General features: G+C 42.4%; 1 protein-coding gene across 1 annotated transcript in view; it reads right to left on the reverse strand.

Annotated features, from left to right (window-relative positions):
- Positions 1 to 5,190: 5,190 nt before the first annotated feature.
- The window catches only part of hbs1l (HBS1-like translational GTPase), a 66,455-nt gene continuing 54,421 nt past the window's right edge, over positions 5,191 to 17,224 (reverse strand). Inside the window, exons 14-18 of the mRNA XM_080745375.1 lie at positions 15,917 to 16,007; positions 14,208 to 14,316; positions 12,374 to 12,474; positions 10,472 to 10,616; positions 5,191 to 7,375 (exon numbers count right to left, since the gene is read on the reverse strand). Of these exons, the coding sequence (XP_080601501.1) occupies positions 7,364 to 7,375; positions 10,472 to 10,616; positions 12,374 to 12,474; positions 14,208 to 14,316; positions 15,917 to 16,007 (458 nt within the window). The 3' untranslated portion in view covers positions 5,191 to 7,363. The remainder of the gene's footprint in view (positions 7,376 to 10,471; positions 10,617 to 12,373; positions 12,475 to 14,207; positions 14,317 to 15,916; positions 16,008 to 17,224) is intronic.

Here is a 17,224-nt window from a genome sequence, read left to right on the forward strand (position 1 = left end):
GGGCTCCTCACTGGCAGGTGAGTCAGTAGGATACAACAGTATGCGTCCTCCCGGTGGGGGCTCCTCACTGGCAAGTGAGTCAGTAGGATACAACAGTATGTGTCCTCCCGGTGGGGGCTCCTCACTGGCAGGTGAGTCAGTAGGATACAACAGTACGTCCTCCCGGTGGGGGCTCCTCACTGGCAGGTGAGTCAGTAGGATACAACAGTACGCCCTCCCGGTGGGGGCTCCTCACTGGCGGTTGAGTCAGTAGGATACAACAGTATGCGTCCTCCCGGTGGGGGCTCCTCACTGGCAGGTGAGTCAGTAGGATACAACAGTATGCGTCCTCCCGGTGGGGGCTCCTCACTGGCAGGTGAGTCAGTAGGATACAACAGTACGTCCTCCCAGTGGGGGCTCCTCACTGGCAGGTGAGCCAGTAGGATACAACAGTACGTCCTCCCAGTGGGGGCTCCTCACTGGCAGGTGAGTCAGTAGGATACAACAGTATGCGTCCTCCCGGTGGGGGCTTCTCACTGGCAGGTGAGTCAGTAGGATACAACAGTACGTCCTCCCGGTGGGGGCTCCTCACTGGCAGGTGAGTCAGTAGGATACAACAGTATGCGTCCTCCCGGTGGGGCTCCTCACTGGCAGGTGAGTCAGTAGGATACAACAGTACGTCCTCCCAGTGGGGGCTCCTCACTGGCAGGTGAGCCAGTAGGATACAACAGTACGTCCTCACTGGCAGGTGAGTCGGTAGGATACAACAGTACGTCCTCCCAGTGGGGGCTCCTCACTGGCAGGTGAGTCAGTAGCTAAAACAGCAGTGACGACACAGCTAATGTGTGTGGGGAGGAATACATTGACAAGAAGCCTCAATAGAATTCTGTTTCCTCTAGTAACGGTGTACATTTCAAAACCCATAGTGTTACACTTTTTTGTGACATGTGTAACACAAACATGCAAATCAAAGTATCTCTACAGTCATGTGATCAAGACGGATCTACATCTGATATTTCATATTCCATCCTAATTGGCTAACATTGGCCTCCAAGGTTTTCAGGAGTGGTCCGTTTTGAACACAATGCCTCAAATCATGCATGCAGCATCAGATTGCCGTGAAAGGCAGAAGACGACATGGCAACCTTTTCTCACTGGCCGATTAAAGCGCCACCATGGGGCGTCACAAAGGGGGGGGGGGGGGATGACTGAGTTACAAGGTGGAGGGGTCCTAGTAACGAGTGCCGCGCTGCGAGCTTGTACATCAGCTATTTTTGAAAAGTTGTGAAAATGTGTGCAAACTTTTGAATATATGTATTTTTAAACGAACATTTGTAACTCAAATTTTGCTTCTGGGGGGTCCCTGGAACTAAATATTTTGAGATGGGGGTCTGTGGCCAAATACATCATCTTGGGGGTACTTGACATGAAAAGGTTTGAGCACCACTGACATGGAAACATAGGTTTCTTGCACACATTTTCACGATTTTTCAAAAATAGCAGATCTACAAGCTCACAGCGCGGCACTCGGTGCCGCGCTGTGAGCGTGTATATCTGCTAATTTTCAATAGTTAACATTCATGGGGGGCCCGCAGTGAATCCCTGTACCCAGGGCCCAGAATTTGTTGTGACGCCCCTGTATAAAGGCCTGATTTACACTGCCAACCAAATCCAGCCTGAATCAGATCTGTGTCACATCAAGATTGGAATCCGATTTGAGTGCGAGAATTGCATTTTGATTTACAAGAGCGCAAGGGTGTAATGAAAATAAAACTAAAATACAGTTCAGCATAAGTTTTACACTACAGAAGAAATGGCGAGCAGCATTCATTCAGTGGACAGACGGAGAAATTCAACACCTTCTAGCACTTTGGAGCGATGCATCAGTACATGAGAAATGTACAGGAATAATTAAGGCAATATATGAAGACATATCTCACAGCTTTAGCAGAAAATGGGTTCACAAGATCCTATCTGCAATGTCAGAGGAAAATGTAAAAGTGAGAAAAGTCATGACGCCTACGTTGTTACCACGGTAACCAAAGCAGATGTCTACGCAGGGCGGCTTTGGGTTGAAGTTGTTAGAATCAGTCTGAACACACAGATCAGATCTGTGTCACTTGCAAATGCAGGGGCGTCACAAGGGGTAGGAAAGTGGGACTGAGTTACCGGGGCCCAAGGTGGAGGGGCCCTAATAACTTTATCTATTGAAAAATAGCAGATATACAAGCTCACAGCGCGGCACCGAGTGCCGCGCTGCGAGCTTGTAGATCTGCTATTTTTGAAAAGTTGTGAAAATGTGTGAAAATCTTTGAATATATGTATTTTTTTAAAGCAAACATTTCTAACTAAAAGTTTGCTTCTGGGAGGTCCCTGGAACTAAATATTTTGAGATCGGGGTCCGTGGCCAAATACATATCATCTTGGGGGTCCTTGACATAGGTTTCTTGCACACATTTTCACGATTTTTCAAAAATAGCAGATCTACAAGCTCGCAGCGCGGCACTCGGTGCCGCGCTGTGAGCTTGTATATCTGCTATTTTTAAATAGTTAACATTCATGGGGGGCCCAGAGTGAATCCTTGTACCCAGGGCCCAGAATTTGGTGTGACGCCCCTGTGCAAATGCAATGTGATTTGAGAACTAAATCACATTCAGGCTAGATTTGATTGCAGTTTGCAGGTCAGGAAACCAGGGGCGTCAATTGGGTATGGCAGGGGTATGCAGCTGCCATACCCTGGGTCCAGGGGGGGAAATAAAACAAAAGTTACTTTTAAATATAAATCCATGAATGTCTCTTCATCTGTGCTGGCTATTATGTTGTTAAATTACAGTAAAATACCTACAAATGCATCATTTTACAAAATGGTCACTTTAACAAGGTATTATAATTATATTCTCCACACTTGTATTCTCCCCATCTTGACAAGATGGTATATTCCCAGGTTCCGCAGGTCAGCTGCACAGGTGCAATGCATTATTGTTAATTGTGGCACGTTTACTAACATGCCAAGTTTAGCTGCACTTGAACAACCGTTCCAGGCTGCCATATCCAGCCCAAGAAACCGTAGAAACGGGGGAAAAATAATGTACTTCTTAAAATAAATATATGTATCATGCCTGTTGCTAAGGTATGGCAACATGACTGGTGACACCAGTCATGTTGCCATACCTTAGCTTTTTCTGAACTGACGCCACTGCAGGAAACTCAAGTTGTAAAGTACTATGATGCCCTCTGCTGGCTGTTTGTTTGAACGACAGGGTGCAGTTGGCTAAAATACCATAAGATTTGATGGTTTATGCCTTTTGATTGATTGATTGAGGTATTTATTATATGTTTTGGATAGGAAAAGCTACAGTTTCATGACAGTACAGTTCACTGATACAATGTCAACTAAAAGGAAACTTGCGTAAGGCAAGACTTATTTATTTTCCATTGAGATCAATATCCTTATCTGTAAACTATGCCTAAACGGTTAAACCAAGCCCCAGGGGGGTCCAGGGGAAAATCCACCTAAAATGTATGCCCAAATTGGAACAGTTGTGGACACACAACTACCATGATTGTTGTGGCTACTCTTGACTCACCAAATGTCGGCTAACCCCTGAAAATTCACAAATGCAGTGTAAAACATCACATTTCTCTTACCAAACTGTCCTGCTGTGATCATTTACGAAGGAAAAGATGACTGAAAAAGACCTCCACCTATGGAAATTCTGCCTTCTGAATAGTGAATGAGCCTCAAGACATCATTGAAAACATATATAGTGAATAGAGAAATTGTTCACCAAGGTGTCATCAATTGATAGGCAAAATTGGATGAATATATTCCAAACTATGTAAACTCTACAGATGTTTTAGTGAGAGTAGTGCTGTAATATTAGTAATGTTAAAGTATAGGGTGAAAAATTATAAAAACGAGTAACAATAAGTAGTAATAATACTGTAACATGAGTAATGTATGGATGAAAAGTACAATGGCAGCTGATTACTATGCTGTAGGACCACTGTAACAATAATCAACTAAGAAATTGTAGTTTGATTTGGTCTCTATTGATTTATTGACAGCTGTTCAGAGGTCAACTTTTGCCCCCACCGGCGGGGGCAATGGGGTTCAAGAGGCTAACCTTATTCCTAACCTTAAACTCAGTAAAACGGTGCGAAAACCTAACCCTATACCTAATCTTAACCTCAGAAAGCTTAATCCCTAAAGTTATATGTAACCTTATTCTCAGTAAAACAAATAAAAGAATGAGAATCTCGGCGAGTATGTTTTACTGCGATTGAAATGTGTCTAGGTGGGGCATGTCATGATTGTAATGCCTAATACAATATAAATAAAAAGAAAAAATAACTATGAATGAATATCTGTGGATAAATGTGTTTTCTTTAGCCCCCTTTTGACTACAGCTTTAGCACCACACCGCATAAAAATATCTACATTTTCGTTTACATAAAATATAGTACCCCTATCGGCAAGAAACAAATTGACCCTTTTAACTGATTATAATACAATATAAATTTGTATTGCAACTATCCTAAATTATAATACACAATAATGGATTATAACTGTGATTATAATACACTATAAAGTATTAATGTATTACTATGATAATTATAATACACTATAATAGATTATAATAGCGGGTACAACACAATAGAATCTATTATCATGTATTACAACTATATCCTGGTGGTCTAAATGAAAAGTCAGTGAGTGATCAGTCATTATGAAGTGTTTGGCCCCGTTTGGCCTAGCTCAGACCTACCCTAGATTGGATACTTTTTAGTACCACGTATAGGGCTTTTAAGCCGTGACATCATTTTGTAGTCAGACCTCCAAGCAGATTTATTGTCAATATCTGTCCCTCGCTATTTCAACAGATCCGAGACAAAAATAATGACTAAAGTATAATTCTACCACTTTCCTTTCAACCACAAAGAGAAGAAAAATGAGTAAATGGTAAAAATAGTAAAAGGATTCGCTTTTTTGGGGGGCAAAAGTTCTCCTCTGCCTACAAAATGATGTCAGACTTAACAGCCCCGTAGTACCACTTTCACACCACTCTACCCAGGTCCTTGTAGTGGAAAACTTGGCACAAGGGTGTGGTGTGGTGTGGGGCCAGTGGAAAAGGGGCTTTTGATCTGCAGCTAGCTTGCAGATCAAGTGATTAAAACGTCAGAGGCCAGGTTTCATGTTCATGTCACACCAACCTTTATTGACAGCAGCTTCAGTTCATCTGCCTCGTCTCGGGAAACAAACATTTCATGCTCTGAGAATTAAGCTTCTTTAAAATAAAGTTATTTAAAAAAAAAAAAAAGTCATTTAAATAAAAATAAACATCAATGAGGTTTAACCCTCTACCGTGACCTCTGGGGGTCACGCAGAGGTCAGGGGGTCAAGGAGGAGAGCTTTTTAGATCGACGGTTCTTCAAAGTGTGGTCCGGGGAACCCGGGCCAGATGTGGGGGTCCCCCGGCCAGATGTGATAATACAGCATCAATACACGTTAAAACAAAACCACTTCAAAGACCGTTTTGTTCTTTGGCCAGACAAAAAATGGACAGATCAGAAAGGGCCAGGGCGATCGTGGGCGAGCGTGCTCTGTGCTCCGTTTGCCAAGCACACTGTGGCTGCTAGGGATGGGTATCGTTCACCTTTGAATCGATACGATACCTTTTTCGATACCTGGGAATCGATACGGTACCCTTTTCGATACCATTTTCGATACTTTTTATTTAAGTTTAACTGCTCTACCCCTGCTGCGGTAGAGCAGAGGTGATGATGATGATCACACAGTGTGGCGGAGAGTATAGACGTTGGATAATCATCATAATAATAAACATTATAGGCTATTGTCGGCTATTTTCCACAGTAACGAGTGTAGCCTACTAAAGCAGTCATTAAACTCTCAGTAGCCCAACTGTTACAGATGCGACCAGCCAGGGGTGCGTTCCAGAGTATCTAAACAAGGTATCGTTCGTTTTTACGTGAAACGATACCCGATAGTATCGCCGTCATGCAATCGATACCATTAAAAGTATCGCAGACGATACCCATCACTAGTGGCTGCGCTGTGTGTGAGCGAGGAGAAAATGTTTCCGTCCTGTTGTTGCAGCGCCGCCCAGGCACCTCTACGCAGTGTGTGGATGGGAGCACATGGCGCCGTGGAGAGCCAGAACCAGAGGAAAGCATTTTTTTCTCTTCAGAAGAAGAATTGAACCGGATTATTTCTGTGTACACTCGTCTCACAGCAACGAGGATCGCTTCGGACTGTACATCAGGGGTTCCCAATTTTTTTTTGTCTCAGGGCACCCCATGAATATTTTTCTTTTAATCCGAGGCACCCCTACATTATAATTTTAACTCCCAGCACCTTATATTTATAGCATATCGTCGTCGTCGGGTAGAAACCGTTAGTTTTGTATTTATCATCTATAAAATGTACTAAACTAGTGAAAACCGCCGATCTACAAGCACACAACGTGTGTGCTTGTAGATCGGCTGTTTTCACTAGTTTTGCGCGGGGGTTTCTGTCCGACAGTGACGATATTTTAGTGATTATGTTGCGAGGAAAACATTGAAATATAGCCATTTTGGTTAGAACTGACTGAACATAACTTTGTACTTAAAACGATACTAAATATTTTTTTTTAATTTCAAATATTTTCAAATTATCTCGCGGCACCCCAGGGTGCCCCGTCACCCACTTTGAAAACCCCTGCTGTACATAACGGCGATATTAATCAGATTAAGAGATCTCCGTCTATGGCACAAACGTGCCTACTTTTGAAAAAAAACAGAGATCGCTGTCTAGACTATGGCACAAAATGTGTTAACACCAGGCTCGGACCGTTGGAAAGAAAAGATAAAGGTGTCTGTGGACAAGACAAGAATTATTCAAGCATTAATTTTAGATTTTGTCGAGTTTAGTTTTGTTCACAAAATGTGTGGCGGTTGCCTCGCTTTCGTTGTATGTTGTAGAATGCTGTATAGCCATTACGCTGGGTTCAAATGCAACAGGTGTAATGCTCATTAACCATAACAATAATTCATAAAAACAGCATATCTGGCCTGAGCCAGACGTGCTGTTTTCAGTGGACAAGAACTGGAGAACCGAGGGTGCAAATGACTTGTGTTTTTTTCTCCTCCCTGCGGATGCTCGGAGAAAACCAGAGAATGCAGCGTTTTTGCAGGTGATGATTAAACCCATCGGGTATCGGTCGCAGGTGATGATTAAACCCGTCAGGGTCCATGAAAGAAAAGTCTGTGGACAAATGTCTCTTTATTGTCTCCATGCTGCAATGCTGTTGTGGGGCGCAGGCGGTTTGGAGCGGTTTGGACTGGCTCAGACCGGTTTCTCCAAGGGGACTCCAAGCAGTCTTCAGTCCTTGATCTGCAGAAAACAGCATGGAAAATATAGAGAATTAATTAAACCTTTTATAATGTTAGGTATTTATAAGACTCAAGGAGAGCACACACTGAACGCGGACGGCTGCGCAGCGTTGCGGTATCGACGCACGTGAAGTGCCGCGCGGTAACCCCAACTGGAGGCGGCGCGCTGCTACACAGCACATCCATTTCCCCGGTGGGGAAAACCATGGGAGAACATGTTCAACGCGCGGCAACGCTTGAAAAATAGAACAGCGGCGTATTGGCGCGGCAGGCGCGGCGGCAGACCCGCGGCTGCGCGCGTCTGACGCCGCCGGTGTGGGTTAGTACATTGAAAATAATGGGGCCGTATGTTTTGACGCAGTGTTTGTTCCCCTTCAGAGTAGCGTCTCAGTAAACTAAAGCAACTATAGCAACCTAGCATCTATCTAAATAACCCAGTCTAAATGAAGTACATTGATACCATCGCCTTACATGTAAAAAACATCATTCTCACTGAGATACAGAATGTCAGAAAACTTGAACGAATATCCATTACAGGACAGATTGAAAAGAACTTTATACTTAAAAAACAAACTAAAACAACAACTCCGAAGTCATCCTATACTATTGGTTGTCTTCATATTGTATAATAGTCAGTGTTGTTTTTGACAGCAACATTTTTGTCATAGTCTTTTGAATAAAATGTCATTTAGTTTTAGTCATAATTTAGTCACCTGAAAAGTATTAGTTTTAGTCTAATTTTAGTCGACTAAAATGTATTTTGGCAGGCCTTGATGGCATCGTAATGACTGATTTTACACTTGGTTGTGCTGCGACACGTTGTGAGCTTGTAGATCGGCTATTTTCAGCACGCATCACCTGAGAGCAACCAAACCACTAGTCCCTCCCTAACGTTTTAGTCTAGTTTTTATTTTGTTGACGAAATTGTCTATATATTTAGTCTTAGTTTAAGTCACCACAGCTTAGTTTTTGTTTCGTTTTTATTTCGTTTTCGTCAGTGAAAAAAACACAGTCGACCAAATTTTTCGTCTTAGTTTTAGTCGACGAAATCAACACTGATAATGGTTTTATTTTTATAACATAACGACCCTTTAAATCATTGTGGAGAGAATTCCTATGACTGAGGAGCACATCTGCTTTCATGTACATATCTAATTGTCTGTTTTGGCGTTTCTCCCCCGTTTTCTTTATGTTCTTATTCGTTTCTATAATGAATAATTCTTCCTACCTCAGTGACCACTCCAACAGCGTATTATAATCATTTATTACACGGCTCGGTTGAATGCTTGATTCTGATTGGTCAGTCGCTGAAATCAGCGGTGTGTTATTTCTTGATAACGGACCGCTCCGCTCTATACTGTAACACAGTGTTTCTCAACCTTTTTTCTGCATGGGCACACTTTTCATGTCCCAAGAATCCATGGGCACACAAACATAATACTGGGGTGTAAATATCGTCACTGTCGGGAAGAAACCTTGTATCTCCAAGTTTCAAATTTGTATGTTTCTTCGCAAAGTAAAGCCCTGCTTCATCATACAAGGCTGTCGCACAACAGTAGTGAAAACAGCCGATCTACAAGCACACAACGCCTCACACCGCGAGGCGTTGTGTGCTTGTAGATCGGCTGTTTTCATTAGTTTAAATCATTTTTAAAATGATAAATACAATACTGGCTTTCAAGCCGTTTCAAGGGGCACACTTGACCCTTCTCAGGGGCACACCAAAGGTCCCCAGGCACAGTGGTTGAGAAACACTGCTGTAACAGACCGATGTCTAAGCAAAGGCTCAGAGCACCTGCTGCACTCAGGCTGCACTGTGGGAATTTAGTACCGTATCCAACATGACAGCCATGTAAACAACCACACTGCGACATTTATTCATTTGAAGCGAGAAATAGACGACGCAGTAACAGAAAATGGATTCTATTTGATCAGCACTTCTTTGTTTTCCAAGACGACCCGTGTTCCAAAGCAACACTTGTGGAACACTTTCAGCTAGGGTTGCAGCGGTACTAACTAACCTTACCTGCACACCAATAACACCGTTAAATGAAAAGAAACCGCATCCGCTGCTCTGCTCTGCCCCGAGGCAGGCTGCAGGCAGCGCAGTAATAGAGATGTGACGTTCGCCAACGATTCTGCTCTTTTGAACGGCTCTTTTAAATGAACGATGGGATTCGGTTCTCAATCCCGGGAGCTGTTCCTTGTGTGAGAGTGTCGAGAACAGATTCAGAATCAACGGATCATCCACAGGGGAGGCACAGCCGATCAGACTGATGCCTCGTCCCCACTCGCAGGGCACGTTCCAGGCGGCTAGTTGTGGCTTTATAATGGCAGAGCACGCAGTAGGCGGAAAAACAGCGATGAGCCAAACAAGAAAACGCAGGGTTGTTGTAACACTAACAGTATAGTTGCTTTTTTACAAAGCTGAATTTGTAATATGGTCGGATGGTTTTGTAGGTGGTTTTGTGTTGTTGTAGCTTGAGGTAGCATTGGCTGCTACTGAGTGCTCACTAGACGACAAGACACTCAATGGTGGTTGAAACGGTGTTACCGATAACCGCGGTGCTGACACGGACTATATTTTCGGTGTTAAAAATCTCATACCGTTGCAACCCTACTTTCAGCAGTCTGTAAACAAGGAAACACTTAGTTTTGTTTTCATTTTTTGAGTCAAATTATTAATTTTATTAAGTGGCCGTGGTAATAAGAGGAATAACGTCTTGTTGCTTGGTCGTTCTGGAGAAATAAGGTCCCGACAGGCTGATAATCCCCGAGGTGAAGCCTAAGCCTTACATGAATAATAGTTCCTAACTGTAGGGGCGGCTGTAGCTCAGGAGGTAGAGTGGGTTGTGGGTTGGCCAATGATCCATGGGTCGGAGGTTCAAATCCCAGCTTCTCCTGTCTACATGTCGAAGTGTCCTTGGGCAAGACACTGAACCCCAAGTTGCTCCCGGTGAGCTGGTTGGTGCCTTGCATGGTTTCCACCGCCACCGGTGTATGAATGTGTGTGTGAATGGGTGAATGTAATGCACATTGTAAAGCGCTTTGGATAAAAGCGCTATATAAATGCACCATTTACCATTTAACTTCCTACCTCGGTGACCACTCCAGCAGCGATGGTAGATCCAACATATCGCAGCATGAAGCGTCCCAGCTCCTTGTAATCCTTATAGAGTTCTACTGGGACTGGACGCTGGGTCTGGACCTCTATGATGGCATTCTGACCTTTAGTTAAACACCTGTTAATATCATAAACACATTGATATGTTAGCATTAATATCATAAACACATTCATATTGTACATACATTAATATGTATTAATATAGAGTTCTACTGGGACTGGACGCTGGGTCTGGACCTCTATGATGGCATTCTGACCTTTAGTTAGACACCTGTTAATATCATAAACACATTGATATGTTAACATTAATATCATAAACACATTCATATTGTACATGCATTAATATGTATTAATATAGAGTTCTACTGGTACTGGACGCTGGGGAATAAACTCCCTGTTGCACTTAGAACAACGGACTCACTCGCTAGCTTTCGCCGTGGACTGAAGACCCACCTGTTCAGACACCACCTAAACCCATAGCACTACTGAAACACTCAATGACCATACATGAAGCTAGTTAGCATTTGTTTTTAGTTTTTTACCATTTTTACCATACATGAAGCTAGTTAGCATTTGTTTTTAGGTTTTTTAGAACTTTTATTTCCTTGACTGATTATATTGTTTCCTAGATATATATTTATTTCCATTTGTTATATTGCTGTTGATGTACTGACATATTATCTTGTTTATTATTGTGATGTTTTATCTGCTTATTGTAAGTCGCTTTGGATTAAAAGCGTCTGCTAAATACCTAAACTGTAAACTGTCTGGATCTCTATGGTGGCATTCTGTCCTTTAGTTCGACATTAACATTAACAATTTTGCTGCCAAAAAAATACCCCTTTGTACCCCTTCTCTGCCATGCCCGTAGAACCCGGAGATTTAATAAGCTTTAATTAAAAACATTTTTTTTATCGAAGCGGAACTAAAATAGGCCGGAACTAATGCTCCGTGATCGGTTTCTACACGGACACATTATTGAGCGGACCACTTATCATTGAGCCCGTGAACCGGAAGCTGATGGTCCGTCCTCTATTTTGTCCCGTTAGCTTTCTGTATAAACTCCGCGGCTTACAGATGGAGAACGGATTGATCAATTGAAAAAATTTCAACGGATTTGAGAAGCTGATGGAATACGCGAACACACGATGCATAGCAGTGTCCGATCACGCACGATGGGAACTGGATGAGCGCCCACGTTAACAGGTAGGAGAAGCCGGCAGTGAAAGACATAGAGAAATCTCCGGGCTCTACGGCCGTAAACTACGAATGAGTTAACCATGATATGAATACATTGATATTAGATTAATACGTGAATAATTTAATTAATACGGAAATCAGGGGTCTTCAACGTTTTCAGGCCAAGGACCCCTTAGTTGAGAGAGAGATGAAGCAGGGACCCCCACTACCTTATCATAGATTCCATATAGTTTTATTATTTGACAGCACAATCATCAGTGTATTTTGAATTCATGTCAATTTGTGTTTTCAGATATTTAACCACTTGAACCGTCAAAACTTAATAAACTTGACCTTTCACTCTGTACTTAGTCTGCTCTTTTCCCTCTACACCAAAGCTCTTTGCCAAAAATAGCCGATCTACAAGCTCACGGCTCCATGGTGTGAGTAATCAATAGAAGAAAGGTCATTTTGGTGGTGAACTACTCCTTTAAGCTTGTTTAGAAAAATGTTGGGCTACGGGCTGGGTCGGGCTCAAATTGTCAATCATGTATGTGTCTTTGGGTCGATCCCAGGCTGACGTTCTTTCAGGCTGGGTTGGGCTCGGGCTCACAGATTTAGCTCTAATGTGGAGTGCACGTAGTACACATGTTTTGCCTGTGAAATGGGACAGCACTATAATAACATGTAAATTACTTAGGTTTCTTCTTCAGAACCTCTCCGCTGCTCTTGTGCAACACACTGAGCAGCTTCTTGATGGTTGCCGGTTCACTGACCGTCTGGTAGTGGATCAGCACCTGTCAATCACAGGGAGCACAGACACATAAGAATAACAACATTAAAAAACACATCATTTACTGTCAGGGAGAAACCAGGTGATGTTTTATATATCAGTGCATTCTCCACATTAGGGACACATTCAGGTATCTGACAATGTATAATGTATAAACATACACCATAGCAACTGCGATGAGACAGTGTTGATTTAAAAACATGTTTGTTTGTTTTTAGTTGAAATTATTCACATGTCTGATTTACTGTATGTCCAACAATTTTACTATTCAGGATTTCAATTCAGAAATAGTAAATAATTATAATAAAACAATCAGACAATAGCAATAGCATTAACAATACTGATAGTATAAGAATAATAACAATAGCAAACGTGCGCGCGTGCGTGCGTGGCAACATCGCATCACCGTCGACGCTGGGAACGCTCCGGTTTTAATCAATGAAGGGTGCTCCACTGTCGACGTCAACGTCGAATGCTCCGGTGACGGCGTCCAAACTCAAAAAACGCCCCGGTTCAATTTTTTGATGCCGGCCACAACGTCCAGTCATAAATTATGATTATGCATTGTATATTTAAATGTAGGCTATATACGTGCTTTTCTGCTGTTGGCTATCCATTCACGTCAGGGACGGACTGGGACAAAAAATGCAGCCCTGGCATCTTAGCCCAGACCAGCCCCCACAACCAGCTCGCGCGCAGATACTCTACCGACTCATCCGGTCGAGGCACATACAAATACACAAGCTCTTAATACCACAACTTTTACAGAAGAACATAAATGATAACTACACAACCCACAGGCAACTACACAATCCATAAATTGTATAAGTTAGCGTACAGTTCTCACCAACAAGGGGAGTATGAACAACATGACATTGGCAAATAACAACTTAGCATTAGCAAGCTGGGATCTTTTGGCAATGTGTGCCCTGGCAGAAAAAAGGTTGAGAAAAGGTTGACACTAGTAACTAGTGTTGTTGCTGCTCTTATACCACCATTATTATTATGAGAAATGCACTTCTTAAAGTTGAAACAAAATAAGTTAAGAACCAATTAACCAGTCTGCTTAAAGTATGCATCTGTAGCAGCTAGTTGACAGTGCAGAGAGACATAATTGCCTTCCTTTGATCCATTAAAGGGCCAGTTCACCTCTGGGACAACAGATCTTATTTTATTGTTGTTTGGGAGAAGATCAACACAATCCTGAGTTATTTTTTGTGTTCACTCTGTGTTTTGAGATATTTTAGTATTTCAGTGTGAATGATGATGCATTTTGCATCATATGAGTCATCATGCTGCATCATATGATGCAAAATGCATCATCATTCACACTGAAATACTAAAATATCTCAAAACACAGATTGAACACAAAAAATTACTCAGGATTGTGTTGATCTTCTCCCAAACAACAATAAAATAAGATCTGGTTGTCCCAGAGGTGAACTGGCCCTTTAACAAGGGGCTGTTACTACTTATTGGCATCGGCTGCCAGCTGGACACAGAGTCTGACACAATCACCTCCCCTCTGCAGGGCTCTGTGTCTGTCTCATTTCTCCAAAAGCCCTTGAATATGATTGAAAATGATTAAGGATTACTGTGATTATGGTAAGCTTACGTTTCATATCGCACTCACCTTACCTGTAACTTTCACTACTCCCCGAAAATATTTTTTGAATATTATATATATATCCCTGTGACACACATAGTCACAGGGACTATGAGTGTGTGTGTACTCACAGGGAAGCCCTGCGTCACAGGGACCTCGATGTTGAACAGGAGGATTCGGGCTCTGAAGCGGGAACACATTCTGATTGGCTCTTTGGGGTCGCAGAACACACAGCCAACACTAGAGGGCGACAGAACACCAGGAGATGAACAGAGCAGAACACAACACCACATTAGAGGAGGAACAGTACTTACTGCACCCAGGGGTTAAAGCCAGAAAGAATCCCAGGACTGAAATGTATTTCCAGACCATGTCCCAATATGTGGTGTCAGAAAACAATATTTGGGGTGTTTCCCTGAAGTTCTGAACTGCCTTCACTGAATGTGTGTGCGCCAATCCATGCTTCATTTTATAGAAGTGTCTAGGGCATTCACAAAGTGATTTTTACTATTCTAATTATTCGACCTCAAAGTATTCGACTGGCCAAACTGTCAAATATTAAGTAAGCATTTATTACTTATTATTTATTATTATTTAGTATAATATTAAGTATGCTCACAAGTATGCTCACAAGTATGCTCACAACACCTCGCGGCACTCGGTGCCGCGCTGTGAGCTTGTATATCTGCTATTTTTCAATAGCTCAAGTTACTAGGGCCCCTCCACCTTGGGCCCTAGTAACTCAGTCCCACTCCCCCCCCCCCCTTGTGACGCCCCTGATTGAATGACGAATGAACTCCTTGAAACGTGAACGTGCACCCCTAGGGGTATGCAGTGGTACTACGGGGGGTACTTGAGAGAAAATGGAAAATGGAAACATTTTATTTTCTAGTTATGTTTGATGATACAACATTGATGCATCATTGTATTCATCCTGGCAGCAGAAACATGGATACATCTCTGCTTCTTTTCCCATATCGCACGTTTGGTCAAAACAGCCTGTTTTCTATGGACTGTAACTTACACACGGATCATCACGGCTGTATATATATTCTTTTTCTCCGTGTGAAAGAATATTTTTGCGGCCGTGGACGAGAGCCACCGCGCGCATAATGTAAAGAAATCATGTAAATAAAATAGGAAAAAGCCTCAAGGGATATTCCACTTTTAACAGGGAAACAGCTTATGGGCTTTTCTCCCCACACACACCCATTGTAACTTCAAACTTCATTTTAACCATGATAGATTCATTAAAAACACCCATTATTTTTTCTGGTGACTCATTTTACCCTCCTAATACGTGAGCAGGTCGTGTTTTTTCTATAACTTTTTTCATTTATTTTTAATAATTATTTGGGAAAATGGAAAAAATTAAATACAAAAAAAAGAATATTAAAAATAAATGGCAAAATTATCCAAAAAACATGGCCTGCTCACGTATTAGGATGGTAGTATGAGTCAACCAGAACAAATAATTGGTGTTTTTAATGAATCTATCATGGTTGAACTGAAGTTTGAAGTTACAATGGGTCTGTGTGGGGAGAGGCCCTGGGCCTGGAGGGCCTGGTAACATTTACGTCAAATATCTAAATATTGAATCAAGCAAATTAAAAACTGTTCAAGGTGTTCATAAATGCCTGATTAGACAATAAAATTACCAAACGTTTTTTGAAAGTGAAATATCCCTTTAATCTACATTAGTTAAAGCAAAACTATAGAAGCATGAATGTTTAACGGGCAACGCATGTGATGTCATGGCTCACGTGGGCTGCGTTGGAGAACGCGTGTCTAAAAGGCCGTTCAGACCGACAGACAGACAGACACACACAGAGGTTCTTACTTGATCTTAATCATGTCGATTCCAGTGACGGTCAGACACACATGATCTCCTGCTGCTGCCCAGTCTAGAGGCTCATCATGGAGAGTGATACCTGCACGCACGCACGCACGCACACACACACACACACACACACACACACACACACACACACACACACACACACACACACACACACACACACACACACACACACACACACACACACACACACACACAGTGAAAGGCAGCCCTTTAACCCAGGGGTCTTCAACGGGGTCCGGGACCCCTAGGGTGGTCCTCAGAGTTACTACAGGGGGGCCGCCAAAATCTTTGTGTGATAGGATAATTATTTTAAATGAACAACTTGAACTCTCGCATCCCTATTCTGAGGAGAACTTTAGCCATAAATAGCAGTAGAGCTTGTAGATCGGCTATTTTTGGCAAATAGGTTTGGTGTAAAGGTGAAGTGGTTAAATGTCTGAAAAAAACACATTAACCCAAATCCAACATAGACTGATGACAGTGCTGTCAAACAAGTCTATGAATCTATCTATGAAATCCGTGAAATTCTGCTACACAATTTTATACATTATAGTGGGGGTCCCTACTTTATCTCCCTCTCAGCTAAGGGGTCCTTGGCCTGAAAACGTTGAAGACCCCTGCTTTAAGGACCCCTTAGTTGAGAGAGAGAAGAAGCAGGGACCCCCACAACCTTTTCATAGATTCCATATAGTGTCATTGTTTGACAGCACAATCATCAGTGTATGGATTCATGTCAAGTTGTGTTTTCATATATTTAAACACTTGAGCCGTCATTAACTAATACACTTGACCTTTCACTCTGTACTTAGTCTGCTCTTTTTCCCCTCCACACCAAACCTCTTTGCCGAAAATAGCCGATCTACAAGCTCACAACGCCTCGCAGTGCGAGGCGTTGTGAGCTTGTAGATCTGCAATTTTTGGCTACAGTTCTCAGAATATGGACAGTAGGATTCAAGTTGTTAATATAAAAAGGATTGGAAGATTTGGAGGACCCCCTGTAGTAACTCTGAGGACCCCCTAGTTGAAGACCCCTGCATTAAAGGAATAGCTCAATCTTTTTTGTTGTATTCCTAAGACAATAATTAGATTGTAATACATTCCACAGCCATAGACATATCATGTTGAGGGTCCACACACAGCCATAGACATATCATTGTGGGGGTCCACAGCCATAGACATATCATTGTGGGGGTCCTTGGCATGAGAAACACACACTTGAGAGTCACTTGATGAAGTAAGGGAAAGTTAGCCTCATTCTGGACCAATCTGGGAACTAAATCATTTCCA

Source organism: Nannobrachium achirus (assembly GCF_963921795.1).
Source record: "Nannobrachium achirus genome assembly, chromosome: 16".
NCBI lineage: Eukaryota > Metazoa > Chordata > Actinopteri > Myctophiformes > Myctophidae > Nannobrachium > Nannobrachium achirus.